At 48.3% G+C, this 25,047-nt stretch overlaps 1 protein-coding gene across 3 annotated transcripts in view; it reads right to left on the bottom strand.

The window, feature by feature from the left end:
• MDM1 (Mdm1 nuclear protein) overlaps positions 1-25,047 on the bottom strand; it is a 30,834-nt gene that overhangs the window by 4,691 nt on the left and 1,096 nt on the right. Inside the window, exons 1-11 of one of the 3 annotated variants that reach the window (XM_076067125.1) lie at positions 24,902-25,040; positions 22,023-22,077; positions 18,099-18,631; positions 16,836-16,970; positions 16,038-16,159; positions 13,843-13,945; positions 9,408-9,446; positions 6,377-6,555; positions 5,525-5,884; positions 4,760-4,878; positions 760-887 (exon numbers count right to left, since the gene is read on the bottom strand). In XM_076067125.1, coding sequence (XP_075923240.1) covers positions 760-887; positions 4,760-4,878; positions 5,525-5,884; positions 6,377-6,555; positions 9,408-9,446; positions 13,843-13,945; positions 16,038-16,159; positions 16,836-16,970; positions 18,099-18,631; positions 22,023-22,068 — 1,764 coding nt within the window. In that variant the 5' untranslated portion in view covers positions 22,069-22,077; positions 24,902-25,040. Of the gene's footprint in view, positions 1-759; positions 888-4,759; positions 4,879-5,524; positions 5,885-6,376; positions 6,556-9,407; positions 9,447-13,842; positions 13,946-16,037; positions 16,160-16,835; positions 16,971-18,098; positions 18,632-22,022; positions 22,121-24,901; positions 25,041-25,047 lie in introns of those variants that run through there. The other 2 variants (XM_076067123.1, XM_032953995.2) reach the window with 2 other exon arrangements.

Raw genomic sequence — 25,047 nt, 5'->3', positions numbered from 1 at the left:
TAAGCACACTTTGGGCACGCTCTTCAGGAAGCATGTGGGGTTAAGGACACAACCCCAGCCAGCCTGCTGATCGTTGCTCGCAGGACGAGGGCCCGGAGCCCCAGCCCACGCTCCCGGTGGGCCATGGCCGGCCCTCACCTGCGAGTGAGGCAGAACCCTCACCTGTGAGTGAGGTGGAGCCCTCACCTACATGTGAGGAGGAGCCCTCACCTACGTGTGAGGAGGAGCCCTCACCTACGTGTGAGGAGGAGCCCTCACCTACGTGTGAGGAGGAGCCCTCACCTGTGAGTGAGGCAGAACCCTCACCTACGTGTGAGGAGGAGCCCTCACCTACGTATGAGGAGGAGCCCTCACCTACATGTGAGAAGGAGCCCTCACCTGTGAGTGAGGTGGAGCCCTCACCTGCGTGTGAGGAGGAGCCCTCACCTACGTGTGAGGAGGAGCCCTCACCTACGTGTGAGGAGCCCTCACCTGTGAGTGAGGAGGAGCCCTCACCTACGTGTGAGGAGGAGCCCTCACCTACATGTGAGGAGGAGCCCTCACCTGTGAGTGAGGAGGAGCCCTCACCTACGTGTGAGGAGGAGCCCTCACCTGTGAGTGAGGTGGAGCCCTCACCTACATGTGAGGAGGAGCCCTCACCTGCGTGTGAGGAGGAGCCCTCACCTACGTGTGAGGAGGAGCCCTCACCTGTGAGTGAGGAGGAGCCCTCACCTACGTGTGAGGAGGAGCCCTCACCTGCGTGTGAGGAGGAGCCCTCACCTGTGAGTGAGGTGGAGCCGCGCTGGCTCCATCGCGATACTTGTGCGGCGAGAACAGTTTTCCCAGTGGCGTCTCCCTCTGCTGGGACGCCAGCCCCTCCTTGGGAGGAGACACCAGCAGGGCACCCCCTGTGGCAGGGGAAAGCGAACATCACGGGCCCGGTAAACTAACGCCGCTCGACAAGCGCCGATGCTTCACAAAGCGCATGGGCCGACGTCTGTTTACTTATTTATTGCAGTAAATGGATACGCACCATACGTAATGATATCTATTCGTTGCAGGTGGTGCTATTGTATGCGGTAAAATGAGGGTCAATGTGTCTCCAAGCTCAAAACAAGAAATGGAAAACATTCAAATACATGCTTCATGTACTTACATAATGTGCACGTGTAGTGATGTTATTTCACGCGGACAACTTCTTGTTTTTCTCCTGTGCCACTTTTATTCGAACAAAACTCCTTGCGTTCAGCGCCACGCCTCACTCCACTCTCTCTCCTAGCCTCTCCACTGCTAGCCTGCTCTCTCTCCTAGTCTCTCCACTGCTAGCCTGCTCTCTCTCAGCCTCTCCACTGCTAGCCTGTCTCTCTCTCCCACTCTCCTAGTCTCTCTACTGCTAGCCTGTCTCTCTCTCACTCTCCTAGTCTCTCTACTGCTAGCCTGCTCTCTCACTCTCCTAGCCTCTCCACTGCTAGCCTGTCTCTCTCTCTCTCACTCTCCTAGTCTCTCTACTGCTAGCCTGTTCTCTCACTCTCCTAGCCTCTCTACTGCTAGCCTGCTCTCTCTCCTAGCCTCTCCACTGCTAGCCTGCTCTCTCTCACTCTCCTAGCCTCTCCACTGCTAGCCTGCTCTCTCACTCTCCTAGTCTCTCCACTGCTAGCTTGCTCTCTCTCTCCCACTCTCCCAGCCTCTCCACTGCTAGCCTGCTCTCTCTCCTAGTCTCTCCACTGCTAGCCTGCTCTCTCTCAGCCTCTCCACTGCTAGCCTGTCTCTCTCTCCCACTCTCCTAGTCTCTCTACTGCTAGCCTGTCTCTCACTCTCCTAGTCTCTCTACTGCTAGCCTGCTCTCTCTCTCACTCTCCTAGCCTCTCCACTGCTAGCCTGTCTCTCTCTCACTCTCCTAGTCTCTCTACTGCTAGCCTGTTCTCTCACTCTCCTAGCCTCTCCACTGCTAGCCTGCTCTCTCTCCTAGCCTCTCCACTGCTAGCCTGCTCTCTCTCTCTCTCACTCTCCTAGCCTCTCCACTGCTAGCCTGCTCTCTCTCTCCCACTCTCCTAGCCTCTCCACTGCTAGCCTGCTCTCTCTCACTCTCCTAGCCTCTCCACTGCTAGCCTGCTCTCTCTCCTAGTCTCTCCACTGCTAGCCTGCTCTCTCTCCTAGTCTCTCCACTGCTAGCCTGCTCTCTCTCAGCCTCTCCACTGCTACCCTGTCTCTCTATCCCACCCTCCTAGTCTCTCTACTGCTAGCCTGTCTCTCTCTCTCACTCTCCTAGTCTCTCTACTGCTAGCCTGCTCTCTCACTCACTCTCATAGCCTCTCCACTGTTAGCCTGTCTCTCTCACTCTCATAGTCTCTCTACTGCTAGCCTGTTCTCTCACTCTCCTAGCCTCTCCACTGCTAGCCTGCTCTCTCTCCTAGCCTCTCCACTGCTAGCCTGCTCTCTCTCACTCTCCTAGCCTCTCCACTGCTAGCCTGCTCTCTCACTCTCCTAGCCTCTCCACTGCTAGCCTGCTCTCTCTCACTCTCCTAGCCTCTCTACTGCTAGCCTGCTCTCTCTCACTCTCCTAGCCTCTCCACTGCTAGCCTGCTCTCTCACTCTCCTAGCCTCTCTACTGCTAGCCTGCTCTCTCTCAGCCTCTCCACTGCTAGCCTGCTCTCTCTCTCTCTCAGCCTCTCCACTGCTAGCCTGCTCTCTCTCACTCTCCCAGCCTCTCCACTGCTAGCCTGCTCTCTCTCACTCTCCTAGTCTCTCCACTGCTAGCCTGCTCTCTCTCAGCCTCTCCACTGCTAGCCTGCCCTCTCTCTCTCAGCCTCTCCACTGCTAGCCTGCTCTCTCTCTCTCACTCTCCCAGCCTCTCCACTGCTAGCCTGCTCTCTCTCACTCTCCTAGCCTCTCCACTGCTAGCCTGCCCTCTCACTCTCCTAGACTCTCCACTGCTAGCCTGTTCTCTCTCTCACTCTCCTAGCCTTTCCACTGCTAGCCTGCTCTCTCGCTCAGCCTCTCCACTGCTAGCCTGCTCTCTCTCTCACTCTCCTAGCCTCTCCACTGCTAGCCTCTCGCTATATACTCTGCTAGCTTCTCTTGTGTTCACTCTTCTCTTCACTCCAACCAACTCAGCTCACAACTCCCCCGCGTGTCTCTGCACATCGCCTTATAACCCTTCACTCATTAAGAGACCCCAGGTGGCCCTCAATTAAGCCGCCGCTCACGTGGCGTCTCTGCCACGTTGATCGCCTCCATCTGCAGACTCCCAGGCGCCTCCGCCGTGTCTGCATTTGCAGCCAGCCAATCACTGCTATGGTTCTCAATTGGTCGCCTTTCTCTGGTTGCTCTTTCTCCGCACATGTTTGTGCTGACGTGACTTCACTGTCCGCCGCTCACACATGCGTGCACACTGTTTGCAAAACCCCGCGGGCTGCTCCACTACACATGCGTAATATGCATAAGTGATGTATGCATGCATATGTATGTTTATTAACTGACTAACCCAACCAATAATAGATATCCATTGTAATTTACATAAATACATTAACCCCCCCCCCATCAGGTCTTCGCACCTGATTGGTTCACAAGTGATGAACACATTTATCCCCCGTCTATTTAAGACTGAAACAGGATTTCACCACAATTCTGGCTGTCCCTTCCTTGATGAGGCTGGTTGTAATTACTGGCAAAACTTCACGGTACTCGAATTTTAAATGTTCTGGGTTTACTCTGCAACACACCGGTGTGCTGAACTAGTAACTAATTGCATGTTTTGTTTACGTGACAAATTTTACTAATTAGCTGTGTCACGACACATTGATATTTACACGATTTAACCCCCAAAAAAACTATGATGGATTCATATCCTGGGAGCATCTCCACAGCATAACTGTGGGTAACTTCACACAAGGTGGTACTCAATTGTGAGAGACAAGTGTCCATACCCCAGCCGGACTTCGAGCTCGCAAACTAAGCAGGGGGTGCCGTTCGGCCGGAGGGATTAACTTTCGTGGAGAAGTGGGTGCTTCAGGCGGAGGCGCGGCGGCCGCGAGTTTTCGACGCCTCCTGCCCCCGTGTGTCGCGCTGCACTTCTCAAGCAAGCGCGCGTTCCTACAACACGGTGCTGGGGGGTTCCGGGATATCCGTGAGATTCTAAATTCCCCAAGCAGACCACTCGCATGCGCAAGAGGCCTCCGCTCCTTCACATGCCGGGCCACGTGGCATTCGTGAAGTATTTGGAACGCGCAGGTTTTTGCAGGTGGTATTTACGATTCGTAGTCGGTTGATTCGTTGCGGGCACGCAATGATTCGGCTAAATTAGTGTCATTATGGACGCTCCACCACCTTACACGGTTAAATAAAAATGAGCGTTAAAGGCAGCAGCTATTATCGGTTCGGCTTACCAGTAAGTTGATGAAAAATTCTCACAGCCAAATTCAAACTTATAAATGGAGATGTTGGCGTGTGGAATCCCAATTGAATAATTCGTGGGTCATTTTCAAATGAGTGAAATGTGAACCATGACACCGGCAACATGATGGCCCACTCGTTTTAAATGAGATTGATTGGATCTTTAACGTGTATTTGTACACGTAAAATATTTGTATTGTACACGTTAAAGATTTTTTATTTGTACGGTTAACACGATGCTAACAACCAGGGACGGGCCTGCCGAATTCACCGCCGCCCCAGTGATTAACGCGGCGCGCTCCACACAGCAGCGGCGCATGAATCACTGGAACGGTAGTGAGGTGGACCAATCCCACAGCCCTGCGAGGCCGTGGTCCTGCGCCCTTACCGACCGCCGGGGTGGTGAGGTCGTGGTGCGTGCGCTGAGCTCCCCCGAGCGCCGTCAGTCTGGGGGTGGGGAACCGGCCGCCTTCATCTCCGCTCGCCTCTGACCTCACCGAGGCGGCGCTGCATTTCAATTTCACAATTGCAAAGTGAACGCCGTGGATGCTCTTTAAAGACGCCGCTCCCCACGCTCGAGCAGGTCGCAGTAAACCTCTCAGTCCCGCGGTGCCACTCGAGACGACGTCACCGCACGGTGACCACTGTACAGTGCAGCAATGTCACTGGAGTGTGCTTCTGACAGTCACAGCAGAGCTCGTTAGACACTGCACATCACACGACAGGAACATCATCATCATCGTCGTTGTTGTTGTTTACATTGATCGTAATTAGTTTTGCAGCGAGCCGGATTTTTCAGCAGCCGGAACAGGGCATCCATCACCCAATTAGAACGGCTGACCGGCGTTTTACTTTCGTTGTTTGTCGTAGGAAATAGGTCATATGAAAGAAGAATTAAGGAAGCTTACGATTCACATCAGACAATCTGGCACACACAGGCTGGGTGGGTGAAACTGTGTGATCTGAGTGGGGAAATGTGTTTTTTTACAAGAAATACAATTTCCACTCTGAGCTCTATTGTGGACCCACTTTGGAAAGCGCAGCTTTTTCCAAAGTTGCTTTCCACGCTGGTCCCTAGACAGCAGAGGATAGAAAGGTGACTCCGCTAAGATCGCTCGCATACACGGAGCACGGTGGTGCAGGGCGGCGTCACCTCCAGCGCTCGCGCGCGTCGTCTGCCTCCTCCTCCTCCTGCACCGCAGCGTGCGGCCGAGCGCCATCCGCGGCGAGCTCCCGAGTCTCGGCAAACGTGGCGGTGGGGGCGGCGGGGGCGGCAGAGGCGGCAGAGGCGGCATCGCCGCTCGCGTTCTCCTCCCAGGCGACGGCGTTCTCCGCCGGAGGCTTGCCGAAGGCCTCGGTCGCCACGCGAGCTGCGCCATCAGCTTTGTCCGCCGCTCCGCCTTTCAAGTTGTCCGCACGGCCGTTACCCACCTGACGCTCTTGTGCCGCGTCGGCCACTCCGCTACCCTTCTCGCGTGGTCTCCGAGCCCACGCTCTCTGTTTGTCTCTCACTCTGTTGGGACAAAGCACAAGGACCCAAATAACATCCTCGTGAGCCAACTCAATTTCGCCAGCCCACACAGCAGAGAGGCGATTCAAGTGTGACTCCAAGAGGGGTTCCGCCATCACACCGTGTGGGACTTTTGCTCTCCGACATGATCGTGGCTCAGCGGGAGAGCGAGCGTCTCGCAATCAGAAGGTCGCAAGTCCAAATCCTGGTTGAGCGTTGACTCAACCCATCATCCCTCAGTGGTCGATAAAAGCAATACCACTCAGGCGGGGAGTCACCAGTGGTTGTCCTTTCGATAGCCTCTCGCCCACCATAGGAATGTGGAATTTATACCGCTGGCTCTGCAGGGCTGTAAACAGGAGATGAGCACCAATGCCTTAATGCTCAATCGAAGCAGGAGATCACTTTATTTTTCAAAACAAGCTCGCGCTACGAGTCCATGCTCACTGCACGTCTCTCTCACGACGAGCGGGGCCGTCAGCCCGGCGGTGTCACCTGGCCAGGTCCAGCGCCTCGACGGCGCTGCTGAAGTCCTCCGCGGCCGCGCTACTCGTGCTCTGCTGGTCCCAGCGTTCGTTCTGCTCTGACAGGATCTGGTTGAGGTGATCGCGGGAGAAGTGCGTGCCCAGCAGGCGCCGCTTGTACGATTCTGCCTTCTCCCGCAGGTCCCGCACCTGCATGCGCACGTGCGTGCGTGCGAGCGGCACACGGTTGCGGCGCACATCAGGAAGCATCATGCGACCTCCGGTTAGCGCAGTTGGCTATGTATGGTGTGAAAGAAGTTCTACATACATGCAACGAGCCAGATTTAAGCAAATGAAAGTACAGGCAGTCCTTGACTTATGAACGAAAGGGGTTACGTTCCTGAGACACGTGCGTAAGTCGATTTGTTCGTATTTTGCAACTAGAGATTTAATTCATAATAAAGGTTTTTGGGTTAGATCGCGTTTATTTATAAAGTGTGTCGTAACCCTCCACCACCCGACACGGCCAATCAGCAAAAAAAAAGTGTCACGTTGACAAAAGACAAATAATTCACTACTTTAGCCCACCGGTGTGTTGAAGAGTGAATCCACATTTACAGTTTGAGTACGACGTTTCGCTGGTAAATACATCCAGCATCATCGGGCAATTCGCCAGAATGGTAAAGCCCTCGCTTGCTCCCGGTTTTATATAGAGCAGCAGGGTGACGTCATCACTTAACTCATATCAGGTGCAGTGATTTATAAATAAACGCGATCTAACCCAAAAACCTTTATTATGAATAATATTGGTCGCGAAAGCCTACGTGTTAAACTAGAGATTTAATTGTACGTTTGGTCAGCGTTATAAAATGTGTTACAGTTCCACACAAAAAGGAAGCAATTTGAAACTCATAAATAAGAATAACTATTGTACATTTGCATGTGTAGTGACATCCCGGATGTCACTGCGTAATGCCGCCCCTCGAGAGGCACAGCGTGCGATGTATTGACATCGCGGGCACCACGTATATGTGGGTGCAGTACCGGCCCTAGAGGGGCTCGGTGAGCGCTGACTGGCAGTGCTGGATGGCACCACGCTCTGCGTGCAGTGCCGACCCCTACAGGACAGGATAGGGTGTGAGAGTGCCGGCCATGGGGTTACTAACGGCCGTGGCATTCTGGTTGACCCCGAAGGCCACGTGACCGATAAAGTCTACACAGGGGCCCCAGGTGGGGGCTAGGAGTGGTCACGTGTCAGGCCCGAGATCCTGCTCGAGGATTCTAGAAGGTGGTCGTGGCTAAGGGCGGTGCCAGCCACCCTGCAGAGGATATAAGCCGGGTCCCCGAGAGGGACCGGCTGCTGTTATTCATCCTGAAGAATCTACGTTCTACGTCCTGCAGAGTCTCCAACACGTGGACCTGGACCCGAGCTGTGGTCCGATCCGTAGTAGCTAGTTACGGAGTAATTAGTGTAGTTAGCCTGGTGGTCCACCACCATTGGTTGTTATCTGGTTAAGGGGCAGTTACCCCTTTGTGTTGGTATTAATAAATGCGTTGCCTCCAAAGAGTACATCTGCGACTCAGTTGAACTCACTACACATGTAATACTGTAATATATACGGTATAGTAAATAAAATAAACATAAAATAAAGTAACATTAACATTTTAAAAATATGTAATTTTCACTTATGTTGAGTCCTGATGCTGGCTTGTCAGAAGGGGTGTGCATCACGTGGGATGCTGGGAATCATTACATATCATGGAGGGTCGTTCCACAGAACAAATAGTTCTGTGGTTTGCTTCATGAGTACGACTGAAGTTTCACAAGTCGGATGGTTAACATAATAACATCTCATGGCGGTTCGTTCGTGAGTGCGGATGTTCATAAGTCGGACAATCGTATCTCGGGGACTGCCTGTACACCGATTATTCTCATGTTTGGCAGCGATAATTTTTCTTTATCTCACCGGTGAGCGAACCGAAACAGTCATCATCGGCACGTGCTTATACGCTTGCACGAGTGCGTTTTTGTCTGTGTCAGGTGGTAGAGGCTCTTGACGACACATTTGGTCAGGTGATTAAATGGCCAAACCCAAAAATCTATTACGAATCAGATTATTATCTGTGCAGTCATTGGTGACGGGCCTGAGACCATCACATCTCTGCAACGTGTGAAGCCATTTTATAAGGTCACACTCATTTATACGGTCGCACTCATTACACACAAAGTGCTTGCCACAAATTAACCACAATACCTTGCTGATCTCGTCAAGGAGCATAAACTATCGCGCAAACTCCGGTCATCCCCGCAGCAGCGGCTTTTGGCTAGCCATTGAACAAAGATGGCCACTGCATCGCGTGTATTCAGATGTGCTTCTGTGAGGGTGTGGAGCCCTCTTCCTTCTGATATTAGGAAAGCACAGGAGCTATACACTTTTAAATATGGACTGAAAACGTATTTTGTTTGAGCAAATGTTTGTGTTTATTTTGTTATCCTTCCCCCGCACCTCCGATTAGCACGGATGGTCATGTACGGTGCGAAATAAATTCAACGTGCAATACATACAAGCCAGTTTAATGACGAGCGGCTGAAGCCTGGATCTGCACCCAGAGATTCCTACGTGAACCCCCAAGCCAACCTCAGGTTAGGGTGGGTGGCTTAGAAAATGGACCCAATCCGTGCCTCTGATTTCCATTGAGCCTGTAAGACGACCCTTCTGTCCGTGTGGCCTCTGGACAGAGGTCATCAGCGATGTCTGATGACTGCAACTCATGTCGCTTTCAGGCCAAACTTGCTCACTTTCACTGTGGCGGTAAAACTAACAACCGACAGCCAGTGAGGCGATAGGGGAAATCTCCCACCCGGTGAGATCTCTAACAATTGGCATTTTGTTGATATTTACCAGAGTAATAACACTGAATGTTTCTATATGCTGATATGTAGGGCCCTGCAGTATTTAAAAAGCTTGAAAATTCAGGATCGCCTCCCCCCTCTGCACCCCCACTCATCATCCCCCATTCGGAAGTTTGTAGACCAGCCTCTGCCAGCAACAGCTACTCACCTCAGCAAGCCATCCGATGCTCCGGCTCTGCTCTGTGCCCTGCACAACGACAAGAGCCAATCGTGCAAGGCAATTCCAACACAACCGGGGCGTGGACGAACGCGGGCAACGTGCGTCAAGTTCGTTAACAACGCGCACACCGCACACGCAAGACGGGACGGGACATGTGTGACCCGCAAACAGCGACGGCGCCATGGCTTCCGCGTGAGGGTAATTGGGGGTAGAGAGGCTGTGTATGATTTAGCCATGTGCCGGGGTCAGGGACCGGACAGCCGAGGAGATGGAGCGATGAGATCAGCTCGTTTTGATTTAAAGCTTTCGTGACTGCAGTAATTCATATTCTTAGCTCTTTCGGTAAAGTCACGTTGAAGGGAAACAATAAAATAATAAAATATATATAAAACAATAAAAATTCTCACGACGTTTCGACCATAACACAAACGGTCATCATCAGGTGTGAAAAACCAACGGCAAGAAACATTTGAAAGAAGTGGCGGTTTGCATTTATTTATTTTTAAACGGTATATTTATTTATTTATAATAAAAAACGTTAGCACCACGGGCAGCGATTTGGCAGTTTATTTAGAAGGACGAGTCTATCTATGTTCTGAAAAGAGGAGGGGGGAGACGAAAAATTACTGTATGCTGTCTGAAAGCCACCGTAAGCGTGAACAATCAATTAAGACCTGAAATGGTTTATCAAATCCTTCCAATGATTGCTAAGCCAGAATCCATCTTCTCGGTTGAAATTGTCTCTTTGCTTGTATATGTGGATAGTCTCATGAACGAATCTCTCATGGTAGCCAGATGGCTTACAAAGAACCTCTGTCTTGGAGAAATCAATGTCATGTGAGCCTACTGAATTATAACAATGATCTGCCACGGCCGAGGTGTTGGTCCTTCCGTGTTTAAGGTCTGCTTTGTGTTCACGAATGCGGTCCGAGACATGGATTTTGGTTTCTCCAATGTAACTACTACCACAGAGGCAACTTAGTTTGTAGACACCAGGGTACTGTATGTCCAGAATCACATCTTTTACAGACGGAACCAGATCACGGATTTTATGTAATGTGTTAAAACGGACCTGGATATTGTGTTTATTCAATATTTTGGAGATCTTTTTTGTGATCCCTGCAATGTAGGGTAAAGTGATGGCTTTGAAAGGCTCCTCAAGAGGGTCCTTCTTCATGGTTTGAGTGATAGCTTTGCGGATTGTATAGTCGGAGTAACCATTAGCCTTAAGAGCTTGGTGTACGTGTTTGAGTTCACTGCCTATGTGTTCCTAGTCGGATATGCATTGGGCTCTATGGTACAGAGTCTTGATGAGAGAATTCTTCTGTGATGGATGGTGGTGGGAATCCGGTTTCAGATAAGCATCCGTATGGGTAGCTTTCCTGTAGACAGTGGCTCATTGAACCATCAGGTCTCTTTTTTATGAGGACATCCAAAAAAGGTAGCTTGCCATCTTTTTCGACTTCCATGGTAAATCTGATGGCTGGGTGTATGGAATTGATGTGGTCGAAGAATTGGTCTAGAGCAGGCCGGCCATGTGGCCAGATGACAAAAGTGTCATCCACGTACCTCTTCCATAAGGTTGGGCGCAGAGTGGCAGTCTGGATGGCGTCAGTCTCAAATTTCTCCATGAAAATGTTAGCTATAACCAGAGATAGGGGGGAGCCATTGGGGTGCCCTCAGTTTGTTTGTAGAAAGTTCCATTCCAAGTGCAGTATGTATTGGTTAAACAGTGTCTCACCAGGGGGGGTACCTCAGTGTTTAGTCCTTGATTAACCAAGTCTTCAATGATTGCGATGGTGTCAGGTACAGTAACTTTGGTGAATAAGGAAACTACATCAAAACTGACAAGCAGGTCGCCCAACCTTATGGAAGAGGTACGTGGATGACACTTTTGTCATCTGGCCACATGGCCGGCCTGCTCTAGACCAATTCTTCGACCACATCAATTCCATACACCCAGCCATCAGATTTACCATGCAAGTCGAAAAAGATGGCAAGCTACCTTTTTTGGATGTCCTAATAAAAAAGAGACCTGATGGTTGAATGAGCCACTCTGTCTACAGGAAAGCTACCCATACGGATGCTTATCTGAAACCGGATTCACACCACCATCCATCACAGAAGAATTCTCTCATCAAGACTCTGTACCATAGAGCCCAATGCATATCCAACTAGGAACACATAGGCAGTGAACTCAAACACGTACACCAAGCTCTTAAGGCTAATGGTTACTCCGACTATACAATCCGCAAAGCTATCACTCAAACCATGAAGAAGGACCCTCTTGAGGAGCCTTTCAAAACCATCACTTAACCCTACATTGCGGGGATCACAAAAAAGATCTAAAAAATCTTGAATAAACACAAGATCCAGGTCCGTTTCAACACATTACATAAAATCCGTGATCTGGTTCCGTCTGTAAAAGATGTAATTCCGGACATACAGTACCCTGGTGTCTACAAACTAAGTTGCCTCTGTGGTAGTAGTTACATTGGAGAAACCAAACGCCATGTCTCGGACCGCATTCGTGAACACAAAGCAGACCTTAAACACGGTAGGACCAACACCTCGGCCGTGGCAGATCATTGTTATAATTCAGTAGGCTCACATGACATTGACTTCTCCAAGACAGAGGTTCTTTGTAAGCCATCTGGCTACCATGAGAGATTCGTTCATGAGGCTATCCACATATACAAGCACAGAGACAATTTCAACCGAGAAGATGGATTCTGGCTTAGCAATCATTGGAAGGATTTGATAAACCATTTCAGGTCTTAATTGATTGTTCACGCTTACGGTGGCTTTCAGACAGCATACATTATTTTTTCGTCTCCCCCCTCCTCTTTTCAGAACATAGATAGACTCGTCCTTCTAAATAAACTGCCAAATCGCTGCCCGTGGTGCTAACGTTTTTTATTATAAAGAAATAAACCGTTTAAAAATAAATAAATGCAAACCGCCACTTCTTTCAAATGTTTCTTGCCGTTGGTTTTTCACACCTGATGATGACCGTTTGTGTTATGGTCAAAACGTCGTGAGAATTTTTATTGTTTATATATATTTTATTATTTTATTGTTTCCCTTCAACGTGACTTTACCGAAAGAGCTAAGAATATCAGCTCGTTTGCAGGAGTGCACTGGATTGTAGCATCGCAGGACCGTACCAGATGGTGGATTGCATGGGGAGACCTTCAACCAGCCGTCAATAGACCATGGCTCATAATGATGATAATGATAAATGGCCGTCACTGCATTGGGCATGACCCTGAGATCCCCTGAAGAAGGCCGCGCAGGTTGTGTGCATGTGTACATACATACGTATGTTGAACATCTTTCACACCATATGCAACCAATCGTGCTGATTGGAGGTGCGGGCGAAGGACAACAAACTAAATACAAAAAGCAGTTCTCAAGAAATTAATTTGCAAATTAGATTTGCAAGTGCATACATCCAGTGGTTTCTTATTATCGGAAGGATTACAGTGCGAAACTCATGCACACCGCGTGGGTTGGTGACAATGGCCCAGTGGGAGTGCATTTGCCGCTTGTTGCAGAGGTTCGCAGTTCGAATCTGGCAGCCGACCCTGGCTGATACTGTGGGTGCGTTAATCATAATATACTACGTACCATCTGCTTCACGGGGGATAGTAAAGATCCCATGCCATGATTTGAAATCAGTGGGTGTCATAGTCCAAATATCCCATATTTGAAAATGATTCAATTGCGATTATACACAGCAACAATTATCACCCCCGTCTGGCAGAATAATACACGCTTACAGGCCAGGTGATTACCATGTGCTGTACAGGGACAGCATGAGGGGTCCCCTTAAAATGTTTGAGATGAGTTGCGATGTAAGGTGCACCTGGCATGACACAAGCACCGTGGTGATGCCCTCACAATTTAGTGGCGGATGGCGGTTGTTATTCTTATCTTATCTCACCGTAATTTTATATAGCGCCTTGACGAAGGCACCATATGAAAATGACTAAGCCGCTTTACAGAGAATTAACAATGGCACATTAATGTAATGGTGAAGATGATGTGAATAAAATAGATGAGAGGAAGTAATGGGGCTTTGATGTGTGATTTAGGTTGTAAGGTGTTTGCTTTGAGTTGCTATTTAAGTGCCACCATATAGAGTCACAGGTTAGTATTTGGACGTGTTGGCGGTGTACACCAGTGCAGCATAACACACCGGTCCACATAAACAGTCTATAATCAGAATTTGAACTGACATTCGTCTTCCGACTGCTTCGACAACACGAGAATTGATTTTGACGCACCACCCCGCAAGATTTTCTGGCTGGGGTTGCGAATCGCGGGAAAATAAGTAATTATTGCAACAAAATTGCTTATTTTATCCTGCACATTAGTGTACCACCAAGACGTTCATTTATATTGTAAATTAGATGCATGCCTTTAATGCTGAGTGCTGGCTCCGAATGCCCACCCAGCCTCCGTCACCAAACTTGTAGTGGCAAGGGGCTCGAAAGTTTTCCATGTACTCAGATTTGAGTTTCCTGGGAGGAAGGAGAGATGAACGTGTATTGGAACCACACACTACAAAACTCCATAGAGACTCAAGTACCCAGTGTGTCCGTTTAAAGAGTAATTGTATCATAGGCCAATCTAGGGCCCTGCATTGATAAAATAAAAAGTCAGTGGATTTTCTCTGGTAAACAAATAAAATATCAATGTTCGGGGTCTCAAGGAGGGGGGGTGGGGATGTGGGGGGTGGGGGTATGAGGGGATGGGGTGCCCCTATTGCCCTCCCCCACTGGACCCGCCGCTAAAGGTCTCTCTCTGAATGAACAGTCGCTCCGAGTGAACGGTCTCGCTCCGAATGAATGGCGTCGCTCCGAATGAATGGTGTCGCTCCAAATGCTGTCCGGACCTCGCCGTGCGAACGTTCAGTTCCTACCATGGGCCGAGGGCTGCAGCCCCACTGTGGCGCATTCCAGCAGGGAGGCACTTTTACTTTTTATGAACATTGACAGCAGTTCTAGATTTGAAGCTTTCGTGACTGCAAGGATGCATACTCTTTGGTTCTATTCGGTAAAGTCACGTAGGTAAAACAATAAAACGACAAAAATCACGACGTTTCGGCCACAACACAAGTGGCCTTCATCAGGTGAAGGGACCAAACTGTCCAGCGGACAGCGTTGGAGTGAAGAAAGCCAAGCGCTGGTCGCCTCCTTTTAAGCTGTGAGGGGGTAAACAGTAAACGCCTTGACAAAGGAAATTAGCATTAAACGTACTACTGACAAAGCTTGGAATTAGCATAAGGTGATAATACACCACCTTGGAAGTTTGGAGTGCCACTACTAGAATAAATATACAGTACCATTGAAAATTAGTTTAATGTTTGGTCCGATCTAGAACATCTTTCCAATGGTTGCTTAATTTGAAACCCTCTTCTCGGTTGAAATTGTGTCTGTGTTTGTAAATCTGAATTGCCTCGTGGATAAATCTCTGATGATAACCTGTCGGTTTGCAAAGGACCTTGGTATCGGAGAAAATTATATCGTGATCACCCACAGCGTTGTAGGGTGCCGTAACAATGATCAGCTTCTGCCGTAGCTGATCATTGTTACAACGCTGTGGGTGATCACGATATCATTTTCTCCGATACCAAGGTCTTTTGCAAACCGACAGGTTATCATCAGAGATTTATCCACGAGGCAATTCAGATTTACAAACACAGACACAATTTCAACCGAGAAGAGGGTTTCAAATTAAGCAACCTTTGGAAAGATGTTCTAGATCGAACCAAACATTAAACTAATTTTCAATGGTACAGTATATTTATTCTAGTAGTGGCACTCCAAACTTCCAAGGTGGTGTATTATCACCTTATGCTAATTCCAAGCTTTGTCAGTAGTACGTTTTATGCTAATTTCCTTTGTCAAGGCGTTTACTGTTTACCCCCTCACAGCTTAAAAGAAGGCGACCAGCGCTTGGCTTTCTTCACTCCAACGCTGTCCGCTGGACAGTTTGTTCCCTTCACCTGATGAAGGCCACTTGTGTTGTGGCCAAAACGTCGTGATTTTTGTTGTTTTATTTTTTACCTACGTGACTTTACCGAATAGAACCAAAGAGTATTGACAGCAGTGTTGAAAGTCAATGGACTGTAAACCAATTGTCAGTGGATTTTAAATGTTTCCAATGTTATAAATATTTTAAATAGCGATGTATTCACACGCAGATATACCACATGTTGTATACTGAGTTTGTATTTTAAAACGATAATGACAAGATAAAAGATCATAAAAAGTTTCAAAGACAGACCCCCCTTTAGCCTTAACAGACTGGTGGGGCAAGTGCTGTTAGCGAGCATCATTTAAGGCCAGCAGGGCACAGGAGGGGGTGGTGTGGCCAAAACCACGCCCAGCCAACCTTTTCTCTCAAAGCACTGATGTGTTCTCATTTAAGGCTGAGTCGACCTAGGGGATCCCAGAACTGGTTCAGATAAATGTCACGATGCTGGCCGCGAGAGTGAATTGAGCTTGGGTCGCCAGGTTTATAGCACAGATCATAAACAAGTTGAGAGACAGAGAGGCTCTGCAGACTCTAGTGCAGTGATCGCAGCCCGGGATGCTCCATGACACCCACCTGATCCTCACTGCGTCTCTCTGCTGCGCCACCTCCGCCGGCTGCTCATCCTTGGGCCGAGGTCGAGTTTCCAACAGTGGCCGTCGTTTACTGATCAGGGCATCAGCTTTTGTTTTCTTTAGCTGCAACAATAATTCATTGGTGTAATTGGCTTTAAAAGTATAATTGAGAAAAGCCATTCCTCTAGAGCAGTGTTTCCCATAGTTTGGGTCACGGCACCACCCACAGGGGTCACGGTACCACCCACAGGGGTCACGGCATCCTCTTGGGGGAGGTCGCGAGGGCTGCCACAGGGCGAGCCATGAAACAGCGCCGTAGCTCCGTCATCACCGCGGGGACGCCACTCCACAGCGACTGCACCGAGTCCCACCGGAGGTCGCCTCGTGCTTGTGAACGACCAAATGGAGTCAAATGAAATCACAAAGCTCGACAATGTTTGGAATTGTTCATCCGTGACCTCTGTCCGCGAGTCTCCACAAGGCCTGATGACACACAGTTGATATTTGGGGTAGGCTATGGACGAATTTGTGCTAAGGCCCTCCATCACCCATCATTTCCCAACGAATTTAATTGTCACATATATAAAGGTTTTTATTCGTATTATTAGCACACCGGTGAGTGAGTTTGAGAACAAATGAAATGCAACGTTTTCGTTTGAAACTGGGCCAAGCATCATCGGGACGAGATCATAGCTGCAGGCGCTGACAGCGATCCAGAAAGCCAGGCGAAGCTCCATTGTTTGGTGAGCCCTCGAGCATCTATGCGAGCGAGCGAGGCCGCGTGACCGTCTGGCCCCACCTGCTCTGCCAGCAGCACTGGCGCCACCTTGGTGTATGTCCTGCCGCCGTAGCGGTGCTGGTACTCGGAGCTTCGCTGGCAGCTGCGCTTCGGTGCAACGTTCATCCCAGCCTTCCTCTTCAGCACATGCTTCACCTTGCAAAGACACCGACGCGACTAATCAGCAGGCGACGCCACCGTTGTCGTTACAGAGGTTTGGGGTGTTGAATCCATCGATAGCCCTGATTATTACGGCAGGTGTGATAATAACAACCGTGGTAATACTACGCACCCTCTGCTTCATGGTGGATGATAAAGAACGCCCAATGTCATTTGCAAGAAAAAGGCTATTGTGTGTCATCGTCAGGGTCCAAATTTGACAAATTTTAAACAATTTCCCAGAAAATTACTCACTTAGGGATTACACACATAGCAATCATCGCCCCCCCTACCAGCAGATCGAATTCCCCAGGTCACTTTTGCAAAATGAGACTTTCCTTGTCTCTTGAGTCCTCACCTGGTTACATGAAACAAAGTGAAACTTGATTATGAGGGGCACACACCACAGTCCAGCCAGTATGTGAGTACACACCCCGACCTGGATCTATCCCACACAAAAGGTTCCTCCAGCCTTACATTACAAATTCTGGACAGGCACCTCTGTAACTCGTTTAAAGCTCATCCTTAAAACACGGCTTCGTTAATAATTATACTAATAATATAGTTCATTTGGTATTCGCGCCATTCGAAGAGAGCGAGGTTATCACCAAGGAAGGCGCTACTGTGTTGCACAGACGTAGTCTGCAGTCGTTTCACCGGCGGGGGCGATGTTACTGCGCCTAATCCCAACTGAATAATTTGCCGTAAAATTTTTCTTACTTTTGAAAAATATGGAACGTGACGCCGATGCCGAAAGACAATGGCCTACTCATCTTTAACATCCACCATGAAGCAGACAGCGCTGTAGAATGTCGTGTCGTCAGTGCAGCCGCAGCAATAACCAGGGCCATATCTCCACCACCGAAGCTATTTTAACACCACACTGTGCTTCATGAGATGAGAATATATCAATGTTTTTTTTTAATATACTCGTGTCACCAAAGTTAGCTTGCAATATTATAACATTAGCACCACCGATTAGCATGGCTACATACGGTGAGAAAGAAGTTCAACATACGTACATACATACGACAAACATATCAGCAATGATGAATTCACATGATTTTTAGCTCTTTTTGGAAACATCAGAACCGCTCACAGCACTCGCTACCCAGCCGGACTCACCCCTTCGGACACATTGGCCTCCACTGCGCGAGCTGCCTGAAAATCCGGCGCGCTCGGTGCTTGCTTGGGAGGTGGTGGGGGCAGGATGGCCAGACTTGTCTGAGCGGCGGGCACCATTGCGTTAAGTGACTTCTCTGCCGGTCTCTCGTGAGTCGCACGCGTAGCCGTGTTTGACAAGTTCTCTGCAGCGGGTGTGATGTCAGCAGCCACCCTGTCTTCCGTACGCTTAACCCTCTGTCCTTTGGGCGAGGTGATTAGGGGAATTGCAACGGCGGTTTTCCTTTCTGCCTTCGACACCGGACGTGCGCTCGAGGCCACCGTGAATTTCTGGTCTCTGTTGTGCGCATTGCGGCCTGAGAGGTCACGGCCCGGGAGGTCACGGCCCGGAAGGTCACGGCCCGAGAGGTCACGGCCCGAGAGGTCACGGCCCGAGAGGTCACGGCTCTCAGCATTCCACTGCAGCGACTCTCCGACCCGGGGGACATAGTAGGGCACCCTGCGCTTAGAAATGAAGCCAGGCTCCCGGGAAATTCCTGCGGAACAGAACACGATGGCCTCCGGTTAAGTTGAGGTTTATTTGTTTAACCAGGTGAGAGGTCAAGAGACCAAGATAAGTCTCATTCGCCAGAGTGACTTGGGTCACCAAAATCACAAAAGCAAAATATATAAAGTACAGAAACGAAGCAAATATAATTCAGAGCAAAAACAGCACGCATGTATGGTGAAATTTTTTCGCGCCGTAAGTAGCCAACCGTGCTAATCGGAGGTGCTGGGGGAAGGACAACAAACTAAACACAAAAAGCAGTTCCAAATAAATTAGTTTTCAATCTAGATTTAAAGGTGCATAGCTCCCAGTGGCTTCCTCATATCGGAAGGAAGAGCGTTCCTAACGGCCACAAAAGCACATGTTGAAAGCTGAGCGATGCAGTGATCGTCACATGACAAAAATAATACAAGTCATCCTGAAAGGTAAAAAGGTGAAGGTGCAGCCCTGGAGTGCTCGCTCTCTCGCCACTTCTGGCACAGGGGCCTCCACTAGAGGGAGCTCAAGAGAGATCCTCAAGAGCTGTTGGGTTTTAACCTGGGGTAGACGCATCCCCTGGGGGTGTGAGATTCCCTTTATAAGGGTGCGAGACGTGCCAGATTTTTTTCGAAGGTAAATAATCGAAAACACAAATTAAGCATGGGCACGTAAGTACAACTACTTTGTTTCATCAAACCCGATGCACTTATTAACATCATATATATGTTTTACGATTGAGAACCAAAGGCGTGCAAGTCTGCAGTAAAGGTTAAGAACCACTGCTTTAGAGGATATTGTACCTACTCTTCCACACCGGCCAGAAGTTTTGTAAGAAGTGGGCGTACCCACACCTTACCCCACCACACACAACCTGCCGATTCAAGCGACTGTGGTTAACTCACGTCTACTGCTGCTAGGTGGACCGAGGTGGTGGAAGTGGGGGGGGAATATTAGGGTTCATGTTAGAAAGATTTAACCAATGCCCTCTGGATTGCAGGTCCGGTTTGCTAACCGTGCATTAATCGGACAAGCGCCATACACCTGCCACAGCATTCCTGCAACTAGAAGCTCCTGGGGACCCGGGTGCACGCGGCAGAATGGGGGCACATCGCAAACAGACGTGATGAAGCTGCTGCTACTGCAGCTCGCGATGATGAAAATGAATATTGTGAAGATGAGATTGATGTCCCTATGGGACCTTTATGGCAGTATGAAGACGATGACAAAATATAAATAGGCTTTAACCCTTTCTGGAAATAAAAAAGGTGTTAAGATGTTCAAACACCAATGCGTATATAATCAGAGCATGATTGTTTGCATATTTTGCCACAGGTATGTGTTGTTAATGAAGACCTGATGCCTTGCAATATATATTTGATCTTTCAAAATCTTAACAAGTCCTATATTATTGCCACAAAGGATGAAGCCTATTCTTATGAGATTGATGCCAAAAAAAGTTCCGGTTGATTAAAATAAGTAGTTCAAATTTTTGATTTAAAGCTTTCGTGACTGCAGGGATTCATATTCTTGGTTCTTTCGGTAAAGTCACGTAGAAGGGAAACAATAAAATAATAAAAATATAAAACAATAAAATTCTCACGACGTTTCGACTGCAACACAAGCAATCATCATCAGGGGATTACAAAAAAAGATCTCCAACATCTTGAATAAACACAAGATCCAGGTCCGATTCAACACATTACATAAAATCCGTGATCTGGTTCCGTCTGTAAAAGATGTGATTCCGGACATACAGTACCCTGGCGTCTACAAACTAAGTTGCCTCTGTGGTAGTAGTTACATTGGAGAAACCAAACGACATGTCTCGGACCGCATTCGTGAACACAAAGCAGAGCTAAAACACAGTAGGACCAACACCTCGGCCGTGGCAGATCACTGTTATAATTCAGTAGGCTCACATGACATTGACTTCTCCAAGACAGAGGTTCTTTGCAAGCCACCTGGCTACCATGAGAAATTCGTTCATGAGGCTATCCACATATACAAACACAGAGACAATTTCAACCGAGAAGATGGATTCTGACTTAGCAATCATTGGAAGGATTTGATAAACCATTTCGGGTCTTAATTGATTGTTCACACTTACGGTGGCTTTCAGACCCCATCCATTATTTTCGTCCCCCCCCCTCCTCTTTTCCGAACATAGATGGACTCGTCCATCTGAATAACTGCCAAATCGCTCTCCGTGGTGCTAACGTTAAAAAACCGCCACTTTTTTCAAATTTTCTTGCTGTGGTTTTCACACCTGATGATGATTGCTTGTTTTGCAGTCGAAACGTCGTGAGAATTTTATTGTTTTAGATTTTTATTATTTTATTGTTTCCCTTCTACGTGACTTTACCGAAAGAACCAAGAATATAGTTCATATTTTGTTTAACACGTAGGCTTTCGCGACCAATATCATCCATCATAGAGGTTTTTTGGTGTAATTACCGGCGAAACGTCGTACTCAGATTGTAAATGTTGTGGCTTGGGTGTAATTGTTTGGTGTAATTACCGGCGAAACGTCGTACTCAGATTGTAAATGTTATGGCTGGGCTCTCCAACACACCGATGTGCTGTACTAGTGACGAATTGCATGTTCTGTTTACGTGACAACCCTTACTAGTTGGCTGTGTCGGGTGGTGGCGGGTATAACGACACATTTATATATTTACGCAATCACCCAAAAAAACCTCTATTATGGGTTAATATTTTTTTCTAGTTAATTTTGGTTTGGTCAGGCTCTCTGATTTTATACTGTTTCACTGCTCCTACACTAGCCCGTCGGTTATGTGTGTGACTTCAAAATTACAGAGTCGCTGTTTAATTCCACAGATCTCACTACATCGTGAAGGGCAATTGTGCACGCAATCTCTCTCTGTGGCCTATACGGGTGCCTTTCATTGATGTGGTAATATGATTGTCGGCTTCTTTACGCTAAAAAAATAAAAAAATTACAGAAACACCGCCCAAAATAGACAACTGGACGGATACGTCTCCTCCAGCACGGGACATCAGCTTCTCCACAACAACGCGCATTTCGTGTATATTCCGTCCATTGAATGCTCTCTATGCTGCTCTTATATTTTATACATATGGCATTTTTTAAATGTAATAGTTTGTTTAGTATGTATATTATTGAATACTTTTGTTCAGTGCTTTGAGTGTGGGAAGTGCTATAATAAAATGCATTATTATTATGACATTATTATTATGACATTATTATGAGATTATTATGACATTATTATGACATTATTATTATGACATTATTATTATGACATGTATATTTTCTCACGCAGCCCCATCGGTCCAGCTATTTCGTTCGTTGCAATCTCCGCAACAACGAGGCCCGTGACGATGTTGCGCGACGTATAATGGGACGCGCACGGGCCACGTACCCAACTCGTCCGAGCGGAGTCCAGCCCAAGCCACCTTCTTGGTCATGTTTGTTCCCTTCGTTGCAAAGAAAAAGACAAGATAACTGTTTTTTTCTCTCCTGGGGAAAAAAGATTGAGATCAGAAATGTCCTTTTCAAAGGACACCTGATTGGTTAATATCATAACAGTGGCAACGTAATGACGATGGCAATTATTTGTGTACGATAACGGCTGCCTTGCTTCCCGCCAGGGCATTCTCAGAGAAAGCTTCAAACGCCGATAACTGACTTGCATCAACACCTCAGCTCAAGCATTTGAAAGGGCATCTTTGACACCCGGCCTGCAAGAGGGCGCGTGTCTGACGGCAGGGCGTGATTTTGCTGCACGCAATCCCAGTTGAGTAATTTGCTGCTGATTTGTTAACGACGCCGATTTGGGTCGCACCACCGTCACACGATGTCCCTGCTCGTTTATAAATGTCACGAGGGGGATCTTTCGCCTCCACCGTGAAGCCGACGGAGTGAAGCATTTGCATGATTCATACGCCGACAGGGTAGATTGCCTGACACTCCATGGCTACAAAGACAAAGATCCCCCGTGGAGCCTTCACAGGCTGTAGGGGCAAGTGCTGCTCGCGAGCACTTATGAAGGCCAGCACAGCACACGAGGTGGGTGGCCAGCACTACGCCCGACCGCCTTTGACTCCCTCGTGTCGTCTCTACGCATCGCTAGCAGCAGGTCACGAGACCAATGCACCATCTGTGCTCTCCACGGTGCCAAATTGCTGTTTTTGGGAGAGCAGTGTGCTAAGCACTGCGCCGCCATTCCCCACACACATCATGGCTATACATGACACACACACTATGGCGACACGTGACACATATGACACATTATGGCTATACATGACACACGCACTTTGACTGCACATGACACACACACACTATGGCGACACGTGACACATATGACACATTATGGCTACACATGACACACACACTATGGCTACACATGACACATGACACACACACTATAGCGACACATGACACACTGTGGTTACACACAACACACACGCACACTTTAGCTACACCTGACACACACTATGGCTACACATGACACACACACTATAGCGACACATGACACATTGTGGTTACACATGGCACACACACACTTTAGCTACACCCGACACACACTATGGCTACACATGACACACTGTGGTTACACATGACACACACACACTATGGCTACACATGACACACACACGATAGCGACACATGACACGCACACTATAGCGACACATGACACACTGTGGTTACACATGACACACACACACTATGGCTACACATGACACACACACACTATGGCTACACATGACACACACACTATAGCGACACATGACACACTGTGGTTACACATGACTACACACACACTATGGCTACACATGACACACACACACACTATGGCTACACATGACACACTCACCATGGCTACACATGACACATTGTGGTTACACATGACACACACACGATAGCGACACATGACACACACACTATAGCGACACATGACACATTGTGGTTACACATGACACACACACACACTATGGCTACACATGACACACACACGATAGCGACACATGACACACACTATGACTACACATGACACACACACTATGGCTACACATGACACACACGATAGCGACACATGACACACTGTGGTTACACATGACACACACAATATGGCTACACATGACACACACACACTATGGCTACACATGACACACTATGGCTACACATGACACACACACACTATGGCTACACATGACACACACACACTATGGCTACACATGACACACACACACTATGGCTACACATGACACACTCACCATGGCTACACGTGACACACACACGATAGCGACACATGACACACACTATGACTACACATGACACACACACTATGGCTACACATGACACACACGATAGCGACACATGACACACTGTGGTTACACATGACACACACACTATGGCTACACATGACACACACACTATGGCTACACATGACACACACACTATGGCTACACATGACACACACACTATAGCGACACATGACACACTGTGGTTACACATGACACACACACTATGACTACACATGACACACACACTATGGCTACACATGACACACTGTGGTTACACATGACTACACACACACTATGGCTACACATGACACACACACGATAGCGACACATGACACACACTATGACTACACATGACACACACACTATGGCTACACATGACACACACACGATAGCGACACATGACACACACTATGACTACACATGACACACACACTATGGCTACACATGACACACTATGGTTACACATGACACACACACTATGGCTACACATGACACACACACGATAGCGACACATGATACACTGTGGTTACACATGACACACTATGGCTACACATGACACACACACTATGGCTACACATGACACACTATGGCTACACATGACACACTATGGCTACACATGACACACACACTATGGCTACACATGACACACACACACTATGACAACACATGACACACACTATGGCTACACATGACACACTGTGGTTACACATGACACACACACTATGGCTACACATGACACACACACACACTATGGCTACACATGACACACACACACACTATGGCTACACATGACACACACACACTATAGCGACACATGACACACTATGGCTACACATGACACACACACTATGGCTACACATGACACAAACACACTATGGCTACACAAGACACACTATGGCTACACATGACACACACTATGGCTACACATGACACACACACCATGGCTACACATGACACACATGACACACGCTATCGCACGCAGGATTCACTTCACCTCGCATGCGACGTGAGACGTTCAGCGGCTCCCTCCCTCCCTGTATGTGTGGCAGGCTGTGTGATGAGGAGCAGCAGGCTGTGAGAAGCAGCAAGGAGGCTGTGAGGAGCAGCACGGAGGCTGTGAGGAGCAGCAAGGAGGCTGTG

The sequence above is a fragment of the Petromyzon marinus genome, chromosome 14 (assembly GCF_048934315.1).
Source record: "Petromyzon marinus isolate PM22_M1 ecotype Great Lakes invasive population chromosome 14, UKy_Petmar_22M1.pri1.0, whole genome shotgun sequence".
Lineage (NCBI taxonomy): Eukaryota > Metazoa > Chordata > Hyperoartia > Petromyzontiformes > Petromyzontidae > Petromyzon > Petromyzon marinus.
The sequence above is the reverse complement of the archived record's forward strand: the minus strand, read 5'-3'. Positions and strand labels throughout refer to the sequence as shown.